The following is a 12,458-nucleotide window of genomic DNA, read 5'->3' as shown; positions in this document are numbered from 1 at the left end:
TGAATTTTTCCCCATTTAGATAATAGTCTGCACTATTGTTCCTGTTACCAAAATGCATTATCATACATTTCCCAACACAATATTCCATCTGCCACTTTTTTGCCCGTTTGTCTAAGTCCTGCAGTCACATTGCTTCCTCAGCATTACCTACCCTTCCTCCTATCTTTGGATCATCTGCAAATTTGGCCACAAAGCCATCAGTTCCATTATCTAAATCATTGACAAACAATGTGAAAAGTATTGGTTCCAATACCGACCCCTGTGGAAAACCACTAGTCACTGGCAGCTAATCAGAAAAGGCCCCCTTCATCCCCATTCTCTGCCTCTTGCCTGTCAGCCATTCCTCTATCCATGCCAGTATCTTGCCTGTAATGCCATGAGACTTTATCTTGTTAAGCAGCCTCATGTGTGGCTCATTATCAAATGCCTTCTGAAAATCCAAGTAAATGACATCTACTGCTTCTCTTTTGTCCACCCTACTTGTTACATCCTCAAAGAACTCTTAACAGATTTGTTAGGCAAGATTTCCCTTGACAGAAACCACTCTGATTTTGACTTATTTTATCATTAGTCTCCAAGTATCCTGAAACTCTATCCTTAATAATAGACTTCAACACTTACCCAACCACTGAGGCTTGGCTAACTGGCCTATAATTGCCTTTCTTTTGCCTTTCTCGCTTCTTAAAGAGTGGAGTGACATTTGCAATTTTCCAGTCTTCCAGAACCATGCCAGAATCAAGTGATTTTTGAAAAATCATAACCAATGCATTTGCTACCTCTTCAGCAACCTTTGGGATGTAGTCTCTCTCGTCCAGGTGACTTACCCACCTTAAAACCTTTCAGTTGGCCTTGCATAATGTATAAATGTATATTAAATACTTAGATTTTAAAAATACAGAAGCAAAAATAATAAAAGTGAGCTAGTGTTCACGGATTAAATGTCCATTTAGGAATTGGATGTAAGGGGAATAATCTGTTCCTGAACCACTGAGTGTGTGCCTTCATTCTTCTGGACCTCCTTCCTGATGGTAACAATGAAAACAAGGCATGTCCTGAGTGATGGAGATGTCTTAATAATGGACACCACCTCTCTGAGTTGACACTATGAAGGTTGGTACCCAAGATGGTGCTGACTAATTTTACAATTTTCTGTAGCTTGTTTCAATCCCGTGCAGTAAGCAGTTCCCCATACTAGACAGTGATGCAGCCAGTCAGAATGCTCTCCACTGAATATCTGTACAAGTTTTTGAATGCTTTGGGTAACAAATCAAATCTCAAATTCCTTATGAAATATAGCCTCTGTCTTGCTTTCTTTACAGTTGCATCAATATGTTGGGACCAGTTTAGAACCTTAGAGATCTTGACACCCAGAAACTTGAAATTGCTCACTCTCTCCACTTCTGATCCATCAGTGAGGATTAGTTCAGATTCCCTCATCCTCCCCTTTCTGAAGTATTAGCATACACAATACATTAAACAATTAGATCTACACAGCAATATCTCTGTTAATCTTCAGAAAGTCACAATATTAAACATCACCAGAATAGTTTGACAGTTCCTAGCATTTGAGAAATGAGTGTGCTTGGCTCAGGTTTTACCAGCTTGTGCTAAGAAAAAAATAAAAATACAATAATAACTGTATTTATAGGGCACTTTTCATGCAGACAATGTAGTTTAAAGTGATGTACAACGGGATCAAGTGCAAGCATGAAATACAGTAAAAAATAAAAGTAAACATGAAAATAAAAGACAAAATGATGTCAGTTAAAAGCAAGGTTAAATAAATAGATTTTGAGCTGTTGTTTAAAAGTGTCAACTGAGTCGGCATCCCTGATAGTTTTAGGTATTGAATTCCCCAGTTTAGGAATGTAGTTCAAAACAGCTGACCGGCCAAATATCTTTTGAGGGAGATTATAAACATTTAAGGGACCAACAAAAGACGACCTGAGAGCTCGAGTAGGATTATAAAACAGAAACGATTCTGTGATGTACTCCGGTCCCAGAATTTTGAGAGCTTTAAAAGCAAATTGTTGGTGGCATTCAGATGCAGTTTCAGATTCAGATTTATTTATCAAATACACTTCAACTATTGCTTGCATGAGACACATACACAATGCAGTAAGGACTCAGCAGGCCAGGCAGCATCCATGGAAAAGAGTGCAGTTGGCGTTTTAGGCCTAGACTGTTTTCCACAGATGCTGCCTGGCCTGCCGAGTTCCTCCAGCATCTTGTGCGTGTTGCTTGGTTTTCCGGCATCTGCAGATTTCCTCTTGTTTGCTATTGTTGCATGATTTCTTTTTCTCACTTCATATCGGGTGCATGGCCATCTTTTTTATATATGGGTTCTTTATGGTTTTTTGTTTTGTGACTACCTGTAAGGAGACAAATCTGAAGGCTGTATAATGTATACATGCTTTGATAATAAATGTATTTTGAACTTTGAACTTTGCGACATACGATAAAATGCACCAAGGAATCGCTGGGGACTAACCTACAAGTGTCACCATGAATTCTGGTGCCATCAGAGCATGTCTGCATTGGGGGAAGGGGTTGGTTTGAAAACACAGCAGCATAGTGGTTAGGTTAATCACTTCACAACAATCACTGATCACAGTTCAATTCCAGCCGCTGTCTGTAAAAAGTTTGTACATTCTCCCCATGATCTTGTGAAGTTCCTCCGGGTGCTCCAGTTTCCTCCCACGTTCCAAAGATGTGTGGGCTAGTGTTAGTAAATTGTGAACATGGTCTCTCATCTCAGATTCCTTCTTCTTCACCCCTTTACCTTTTCTACCTTTCACCTCCCAGCTTCCCACTTCATGATCCCACCACCTTCCCCTTCATCTGGTCTCACCGTTCTTTTTTTTAAATATTTATTTATAATTTTCTACAAAATACAACAAAGAAAAGAAAATCAATAATATATATAGAAGGATCATTACCATATAAACAAAAATAACAATAATACATGTCTTAACAAATGAGCAAGTCACCCATAGTAAAAAAGAAAGAAAAGCACCCAATCCATCACCTATCCAACTCCAAGCCAACCATTATATGAGATACACTTTTATTACCCCAGAACTACATATTGTAATTAAAAAAGTGGGGGGGGGCAGCCTGCTACCTGATCAGAAAAAAACAAAAGTTAAAAAAAGCTGGAAATGTAGGGTCAGATTATCAAGGGAAAAAAGAACAAACACCTGTCAATCTAGGTGAGAGTTATGAAAATATTCGAGAAAAGATCCCCACACCCTATGGCAGTTTATGTCCGAATTAGAAAGTGAGTAGTGAATCTTTTCGAAATCTAAACAAGACTTAATATCCCTAAGCCATTGAGCGTGGGTAGGGGGAACTACATCTCTCCATTTAAGGAGTACTGCTCGTCTGGCTAGAAGAGAGGCAAATTTCGTTGTTTAGCCGGGGTCAAATGCTTGTCAGGGTCTCAAAGAATATCAGAAAGAGCGATCGAAGGATCAGGTTCCAAATGACAATTTAATATAGAAGATAAAGTTAAAAAAACATCTTCCCAAAATTTTTCCAGAGTAGGACAGGCCCAATACCAATGAAAAAGGGAGGCTTCACCTCCTTTGCATTTTTCACACCAGGGACTAATATCAGGATAGAACTTCGCCAATTTGGTTTTGGACGTATGAGCCCTGTGGACGACTTTAAACTGCAGGAGACAATGACGAGCACATAAAGAGATTGAATTGACGGATTTAAGAATTGAATCCCAAACCTTGTCGGACAAAGAAAAACCTAAGTCATGCTCCCAAGCAGTTTTAATTTTATCACAAGGGGCTCATCTGAGAATCATAAATTTAACACGAATAGTAGAAATTACACCTTTGCCCAAGGGGTTCATTTGAAGAAACAAATCTACAACATTTTTAAACAATAACACACAAAATGCTGGTGGAACACAGCAGGCCAGGCAGCATCTGTAGGGAGAAGCACTGTCAACATTTCGGGCCGAGACCCTTCGTCAGGACTAACCGAAAGGAAAGATAGTAAGAGATTAAGTAGTGGGGGGAGGGGGAAATGCAAAATGATAAGAGAAGACCGGAAGGGGTGGGATGAAGCTAAGAGCTGGAAAGATGATTGGCGAAAGTGATACAGAGCTGGAGGAGGGAAAGGATCATGGGACGGGAGGCCTCGGGAGAAAGAAAGGAGGAGGGAAGCACCAGAGGGAGATGGAGAACAGGCAGACAACTAAATATGTCAGGGATGGGGTAAGAAGGGGAGGAGGAGCATTAACAGAAGTTAGAGAAGTCAATGTTCATGCCATCAGGTTGCAGGCTACCCAGCCGGTATATAAGGTGTTGTTCCTCCAACCTGAGTTTGGATTCATTTTGACAGTAGAGGAGGCCATGGATAGACATATCAGAATGGGAATGGGATGTGGAATTAAAATGTGTGGTCACTGGGAGATCCTGCCTTCTCTGGCGGATCAAGCGTAGGTGTTCAGCGAAACAACATTTTTATCAGGTTGTTCAGGAAAATGTGGTATTAAAGGGCTAATAAAATGTCTAATTTGAAGGCATCTAAAAAAATGAGTATTCGGTAAATTAAACTTTATAGACAACTATTCAAAAGATGCAAACCGATTGTCTATAAAAAAATCTTCAAAACGCCAGATACCTCTCCTACACCAGTCTTGGAACGTGGAATCCTGCATAGACGGTTGAAATAAATGATTGTATAGAATAGGACTAGAGAGGGAAAATCTATAAAGACCATGGTATTTTCCAAATTGAGCCCATATTCTCAGAGTATGCCTGATTACAGTATTGATAATAGATTTTGGCAATTGGCAAGGAAGAACAAATCCAAGTAAAGCTGGAATAGATAATTTCTTATAAGCGTTTAATTCCATTGCCACCCATGTTGGACAAACAGACTGGTTATAAAAGTAGGACCAACAGATAATATTACGAATATTGGCTGCCCAACGAAAATTAGGTAACACCAAGCCACCTTCTCTTTTAGGCTTTTGGAGATAATTTTTATTGAGTCTGGGCTGTTTACCCTTCCATAGGTATGACGAGATAATAGAATCTAAAGAATCAAAAAAAAACTTTAGGAATAAATATAGGTAAAGATTGAAATAAGTATAAAAATTTAGCAAGAATATACATTGTAATTACATTAATTCGCCCTATTAAAGACATGGACAGAGCTGACCACTGTGCTAATCTCTGTTTTGTAAAATTTAAAAGATTATTGAAATTCTCATCAAACAGTCGATTATAGTTCCTCATTACGATAATACCGAGATAAGTAAAACAATTGTTTACTACTTTAAAAGGGAGATTGTGAAATTCTAGTTATTGTCCTTCCTTATTTATCAGAAAAAGTTCACTCTTATGTAGATTAAGTTTGTATCCGGATAGCTGACTAAATTTATTGAGAATTGAAAACAACAAAGGTAAGGAGGTGGTCGGGTTTGATATAAAAAGTAACAAATCATCGGCGTACAGAGAGACTTGGTGTTCAAAACCACCCCTCCAGATCCCAGTCAGTTCAGTGCAACTGCGAAACGCAATTGCCAATGGCTCAATAGCCAGATCAATAACCCTGTCGGGTGCCACGTTTAAGATCAAACGGTTTGGATTGCTGGGAATTAGTCAAAACTGATGCAATTGGATGGGAATATAGGAACTTAATCCACTTAATAAAATTATATCCAAAATCAAATTTTTCTGAAACCGCAAATAAATAGTACCACTCCACCCGATCAAACGCCTTTTCGGCATCAAGAGAGATAACACATTCAGGAGTCCCTGATGAAGGTGAATATAGAATATTAAAAAGATGTCTAATATTGAAAAAGGGATTTTTAATCAAGCCAGATTGATCCTCAGAGATAATCAAGGGTAAAATAGTCTCCAGCCTACGGGCCAAAACTTTAGTTAAAATGTTAGCATCTACGTTTAATAGAGAAATCGGCCTCTGGTCTCACCTTTCACCTGCCAGCTTGTACTCCTTCCCCTCCCCCTACTTTCTTATTCTGGCTTCTGCCCCCTTCTTTTCCAGGCCAGATCTGATAAAGGATCTCAGTCTGAAACATTGACCATTTATTCCCCTCTGTAGATGGTGCTCGAAGGGCTGAGTTTTGTGTGTTTTGCTCTAGATTTCCAGTGTCTGCAGAACCTCCTGTGTTTATTCTGTATTCTTTTTTCGATATACTTATGTGTGGAATGATCTATCAAGATGTCACACAAATGAAAGCCTTTCACCATATCTCACATATGTTGCATGTAAAAAGGAAAAAATAGCAGAACGCAGAGGAAGTGCAGTGCAAGAAGACAATACGGTTTAAGTCCACAACGAGGTACTTTTGGAGATCAAGAGTTCATCTTTAAGTGAGGTCTGTTGAAGAATTTTATAACAGCGGACAGAGCTGCACCCCTCTCAAAGCCTGAATGGAAATGTATACAAAACGTAGTGAATACGGCCCCGTCCATCACAGGGAAAGCCCTCCCCACCATTGAGAACATCAGTAAGGAGCACTGTCACAAGAAAGCAACGTGCATTATCAAGGGTCCCCTCCATCCAGGCCATATCTCTTCCTGCTGCTGCCATCAGAAAGAAGGTACAGGAGTCTCAGGTCCCATACCACCAAGTTCGGGAACAGTTATTACCCCTCAGCCATCAGGCTGTTGACCCAGTGTGGATAACTTCACTCCCCTCAAGTCTGAACTGATTCCACAACCGATGGTTTTACTTTCAAGGACTCTACAATTCATTTCAATATTTAAGAGAAGATTGGGTAGGTACATGGATGGGAGGAGTACAGAGGGCTATGGTCTGGTGTGGACTAGATGGGCTGAAGGGCCTGTTCCTGTGCTGTATTTTTCTATGACTCTGTGACTATAACTCATGTTCTCAGTACTATTTGCTTATTTGTACCTGCATAGTTTGTCTGCTTTTGCATATCGGTTGCTCATCATCGTGTGTAGTTTTTCATTGCTTCTATTGGTCTGCAGTGAATGCCTGCAAGAAACTGAATCTCAGAGTAGTATATGGTGACATATATCTACTTTGATAATAAATTTCCTTTAAACTTTGAGCCTCCTTTCTAAAATGTGGTAGCCAGGGTTGGAGACTATCCTCCCACTGGGATTGAATGTGCTTCCTTTTCCAAAGCCAAGGAACCCATTTGTCTTTATGTTGAAGTGGCGATGTGTTGCTCTGGTTCCTCTGATCAACCTGCCCTACCTTTCCTTCCAGGTTCAATGGTCAATGGCTGGGGTTCTGCCTCAGAAGAGGAGCGTAATATGTCTAGCCGTCGACCTAGCGCGGCCAGCTCCTCTTCCGACTCCATCTTTACCGATGGCGACTTTACCCAGGCATTGGCCACTGCGGCAGACCGCGCCGGATACAAGATGGAGGGCACCAGTCTCGTAAAGACAGGTTTGTACCCAATGCTGCTCTGTGCCCAAGAGAGGCCTGGGAACTCTCCAATGACTCTTCACTCTGATCTCACTCTCCTCTTTCTCCTTCACTATACCTCCCTCATGTTGGAAATGGTCCTGAGGCTGTGCCCTCTTAGGGCTCCTCCTGCATGGCTTGACTCTGGGCTTTGGTCATCTTTACCTTGTTTCATGCTGTGGCGACTTGTTGAAGATAATCTGCATGGTCTTTTGCTGTCTGCTGTTGCACTCGTGATGCATCACAATCTTTGCTACCTCTGGTGCACTGGTGATCTTCTCTACAGCCTTCTCTGTTGGGACAGGTGTTACATCTTGATGTTGTACCAGATGGTGCACATGACCATCTTGGATATTTGACCAGGAGGACACTACTTGTCTACCCTGCTCCATCCAACGGTGAATACAGGATAACTGTCTGGAGCAGGATTCCCAGAAAATGTTGCCTCCTTCCAAGTCTTCCATCTCTTGCCTCTTGTTGCATCTCCTTGCATTCATCGTTCATCCCTGGATGTCTGTGTAATGAGCCGAAACAGTCACAAAAGTCAATCTCTGATACTGCGTTAGGTGTAAGGGGTTGGTTTCTTGTCACAAGGAAAGATGGCACGTACTATATTCTCAGCATTTGACTCTCTATGCATGCATGCATGGAGAAACCTCGGGCACTAAGACCTGATGTACTTCACAGGAGCAATGTCAAAGGTCCCATATTATTGCTTGTATGAAGACAGACTAGAGGCTAAGAAAGCAAAAACTTAATCAGAAGTTATAATTGTAAAACACTGCGGTTCATGCCAAACCGTTATTCTACCGATTCCCATTGACCTGCACCTGGACCATAGCCCTCCATACCCCTCCCATCCACAAATTTATCCAAATTTCTCTTAAATGTTGAAATCAAACCCACATCCACCACTTACACAGGCAACTCATTCCACACTCTCACCACTCTGAGTGAAGAAATTCCCCTTAATCAGTTAACCTTTCACCCTTAAAGCATAAGAACTTAGAAGATTGAGGGGGGATTTTATTGAAACGTATAAAATTCTAAAGGGATTGGACAAGCTAGATGCAGGAAGATTGTTTCGATGTTGGGGAAGTCCAGAACGGGGGTCATAGTTTAAGGATAAAGGGGAAGCCTTCTCGGACTGAGATGAGGAAAAACTTCTTCGCACAGAGAGTGGTAAATCTGTGGAATTCTCTGCCACAGGAAACAGTTGAGGCCGGTTCATTGGCTATGTTTAAGAGAAGGTTAGATATGGCCCTTGTGGCTAAAGGGATCAGGGGGTATGGAGAGAAAGCAGGTACAGGGTTCTGAGTTGGATGATCAGCCATGATCATACTGAATGGTAGTGCAGGCTCGAAGGGCCGAATGGCCTACTCCAGCACCTATTTTCTATGTTTCTATGATTCTATAACCTCTAGTTCTAGTCTCAGTGGAAAAGCCTGCCTGCATATACCCTATCTATACCCCTCAAATTCTGTACACTTCTGTCAAATTTCCCCTCATTTTCCTCCAGGGGATAAAGACCTAACCTATTCAACCTCACCCTATTCGATATGGAGAAGACTGACATAGATTGAGTGGACTGCCAGAATTTTTTTATTCCCAGTGTGTAAATGGCAATTTGAAGGAGCATAATTTTAAGGTGATTGGAGGCAAGTGTAGGGGGGATGGCAGAAGTAGACCTTTTACACAGAGAATGTGGTTTGTGCCTGGAGTGCACTGCCATTGATGGTGTTGGACAAGAGATACATAAGAGACATTTAAAAAATTCTCAGCTAGGCATATGGATGATAAAAAAATGGAGGATTATATGGGAGGGAAGGGTTAGATTGATCTTAGAGTAGGTTAAAAGATCAGCGCAATGTTGTGGGCCAAAGGGCCTATAATGTGCTGTAGTGTTCTATGTCCTATGTTCTAGAACAGAGGTTCCCATCCTGGGCTCCACAGACATTTTGTTCACTGGTATTGGTCCATGGCATATAAGAGGTTGGGAACCCTTGTTCTAGAAATAAAGAAGTTGCCATGTATTCCAGGAGAACTATCAGTTCCTGGGGAAAGGAGAGAATATGGGACTTGCCTCCCATAGGGATTGGCTGAGGAAAAGAGGAGAAATGTGTTAGAGGGGCAGTTGGATAAAAGTGTTAGGGAGAGAGGAAGTGAAAGATAAGGTGTTGGGATGGGATGAATGGGAATGGGAAGAGGCTCACATTGGGCAGGAGCACCAGTAGGGAACAGATGGACCGAATGGCTGTTCCTGCACTACAGATACTGTATAATTCTATGTGCAGCAGGACCCCCACCCATGCAAAACTGGTCTCTGCTTTGTCTCAAAGGGCTGCACGTTGCAGCAGAAAAACATTGGAGCTCCAACCCAAGCAAAGGACCATAAAAGCAGACCTGACCGAAACTGATGGGGAGCGAGTAGCCATGGAGGAGGGGATTTTCTCATAAATTAGTCAAAAAAAACAGCACACGAAAGGAAAGATAATTATCTGAAGAGATAGTCCCATTCAAATGAGTGACAAATACATCATTCCAAACCTTACGACTGGAACAATGGAAAAAATAGGAATGGGATTGAATGCTAGTCATATGATATCATTAGTGCCTCAATGACTGGTGTAACCGATCTGCCTTGGTTGATTTGATTTCTTATCTAGGAATTTTTTTGTCTGTCCAAGAAGTATCCTTATTGTCTGGCTCTGTGCTTGGAGTACTCCTCGTCGTCTGGCTCTTGCTGTTGGGCTCCCTTCAATCCTTTGTTTGTTTCTTCATATCTGTGTTACTTGTACTTCTCGTGAGCAGCAAGTATCTCCATCTCTCTTCACCCTACTTCTCAGGGTGTGCCTAAAATCTGTTGAAAGGGCTAGTCTTCACTCCAAGCTCTTCAGATGAGATTTACCGAGAACTTTGCTCCATTGTTGTGTGTGTGTGTGTGCCTGCCTGCCATGGTTACGTCCTCATAAATGCCTTCACTTCAAGATTCAAAGTCCAAAGTAAATTTATTATCAATTTATATTTTTGTCATCATATATAGATCTCTGAGATATATTTTCTTGTGGGCATACTCAGTAAGTGCAAGAAACACAATAGAATCAATGAAAGACTGCACCAACAGGGCAACAGCCAGTGAGTAGGAGACAACAAATGGTGCAAATACAAAAAAAAGAAAAAAAAAGAAATAATAATAATAAATAAATAAGTAGTAAATATCATGAGTATGAAATGAAAAGTCCTTCAAAGTGAGTCAATAGATGATCAGGTGCTGGAAATCCAGAATAACACACACGGAATACTGGAGAAATTCAGTACATCAGGCAGCAACTATGGAGTAGAATAAATAGTCAAAGTTTCAGGCCGAGACCTCTCATCAGGACTCATGAAGGGCCTCAGTCGGAAACATCGACTGTTTATTTATCTCCATAAATGCTGCCTGGCCTGCTGAGTTCTTCCAAATTTTGTGGTTGTTTTGTGAAAATTCTCATTACTATCAACTTTCATCAAAGACTCTGCAGATGATCATCAGAGGGAGCCATGTTGGATTGACTGTGTATGTTCAGTTTGGAAATGAACATTGTCTTTTATTTGGAGATGCAAAGAGGATACAGGGTGACTTGGATAGGTTAGGTGAGTGGGCAAATTCATGGCAGATGCAACTTAATGTGGATAAATGTGAGGTTATCCACTTTGGTTGCAAGAACAGGAAAATAGATTATTATCTGAACGGTGGCCGATTAGGAAAAGGGGAGGTACAACGAGACCTGGGTGTCATTGTACACCAGTCATTGAAGGTGGGCATGCAGGTACAGCAGGTGGTGAAAAAGGCAAATGGTATGTTGGCATTCATAGCAAAAGGATTTGACTACAGGAGCAGGGAGGTTCTACTGCAGTTGTATAACGCCTTGGTGAGACCACACCTAGAGTATTGTGTGCAGTTTTGGTCCCCTAATCTGAGGAAAGACATTCTTGCCACAGAGGGAGTACAAAGAAGGTTCACCAGATTGATTCCTGGGATGGCAGGACTTTCATATGAAGAAAGACTGGATCGACTAGGCTTATACTCACTGGAATTTAGAAGATTGAAGGGGGATCTTATTGAAACGTATAAAATTCTAAAGGGATTGGACAGGCTAGATGCAGGAAGATTGTTTCCAATGTTGGGGAAGTCCAGAACGAGAGGTCACAGTTTAAGGATAAAGGGGAAGCCTTTTAGGACCGAGATGAGGAAAAACTTCTTCACACAGAGAGTGGTGAATCTGTGGAATTCTCTGCCACAGGAATCAGTTGAGGCCGGTTCATTGGCTATATTTAAGAGGAAGTTCGATATGGCCCTTGTGGCTAAAGGGATCTGGGGGTATGGAGAGAAAGCAGGTACAGGGTTCTGAGTTGGATGATTAGCCATGATCATACTGAATGGCAGTGCAGGCTCGAAGGGCCGAATGGCCTACTCTGTGTTTCTATGTTTCTATAGCACAGTAAGAAACCTTCTGGCCCAGCTGTCCAATGACACCCATGTAAATCATTAACCTTCTAACCTGTATGTCCTTGGAACATGTGAAGAAACTAGAGACCTGGAGGAAACCCTCGTCGACATGGGGAGAATGAGCAAGTTCCTTACAGACGGTGATGGGAATTGAACTTGTATCACTGGTGTTGTAATAGCATTACCTTATCTGCTACACTAGTGCCACTAATTCAGGCAAACTTTTCCAATTGCTAATTTACCCGAGGGTGGTCCAGATGACAACAATCTGATTTCAGTGCAGAAAAGATTAAAACAGTACAGGGAAAATTTACAAGGATGTTGCTGGTACTTGAGGACTTGAGTTATAGCGAAATGTTGAATAGGTTAGGTCTTTATCCCTGGAGCAAAGAAGATTGAGGGGAGATTTGATAGAGGTATACAAAATCATGAGGGCTACAGTTAAAATGAATACTTGCAGACTTTTTCCACTGAAGTTGAGGGAAACTAGAACTGGAGGTCAAGTGTTGAGGGTGAAAAGTAAATTATACATAAG

At 41.4% G+C, this 12,458-nt stretch overlaps 1 protein-coding gene across 5 annotated transcripts in view; it reads left to right on the top strand.

Annotated features, from left to right (window-relative positions):
* The window catches only part of robo2 (roundabout, axon guidance receptor, homolog 2 (Drosophila)), a 596,210-nt gene that overhangs the window by 550,075 nt on the left and 33,677 nt on the right, over positions 1–12,458 (top strand). For 3 of the 5 annotated variants that reach the window (XM_059969002.1, XM_059969001.1, XM_059969003.1), the window contains exon 25: positions 7,234–7,416. The exons of the other annotated variants lie outside the window; for them this stretch is intronic. In XM_059969002.1, the coding sequence (XP_059824985.1) occupies positions 7,234–7,416 (183 nt within the window). The remainder of the gene's footprint in view (positions 1–7,233; positions 7,417–12,458) is intronic. 5 annotated transcript variants of the gene reach the window in all.

Source organism: Hypanus sabinus, chromosome 4 (genome assembly GCF_030144855.1).
Source record: "Hypanus sabinus isolate sHypSab1 chromosome 4, sHypSab1.hap1, whole genome shotgun sequence".
Taxonomy (NCBI): Eukaryota; Metazoa; Chordata; class Chondrichthyes; order Myliobatiformes; family Dasyatidae; genus Hypanus; species Hypanus sabinus.
The sequence above is the reverse complement of the archived record's forward strand: the minus strand, read 5'-3'. Positions and strand labels throughout refer to the sequence as shown.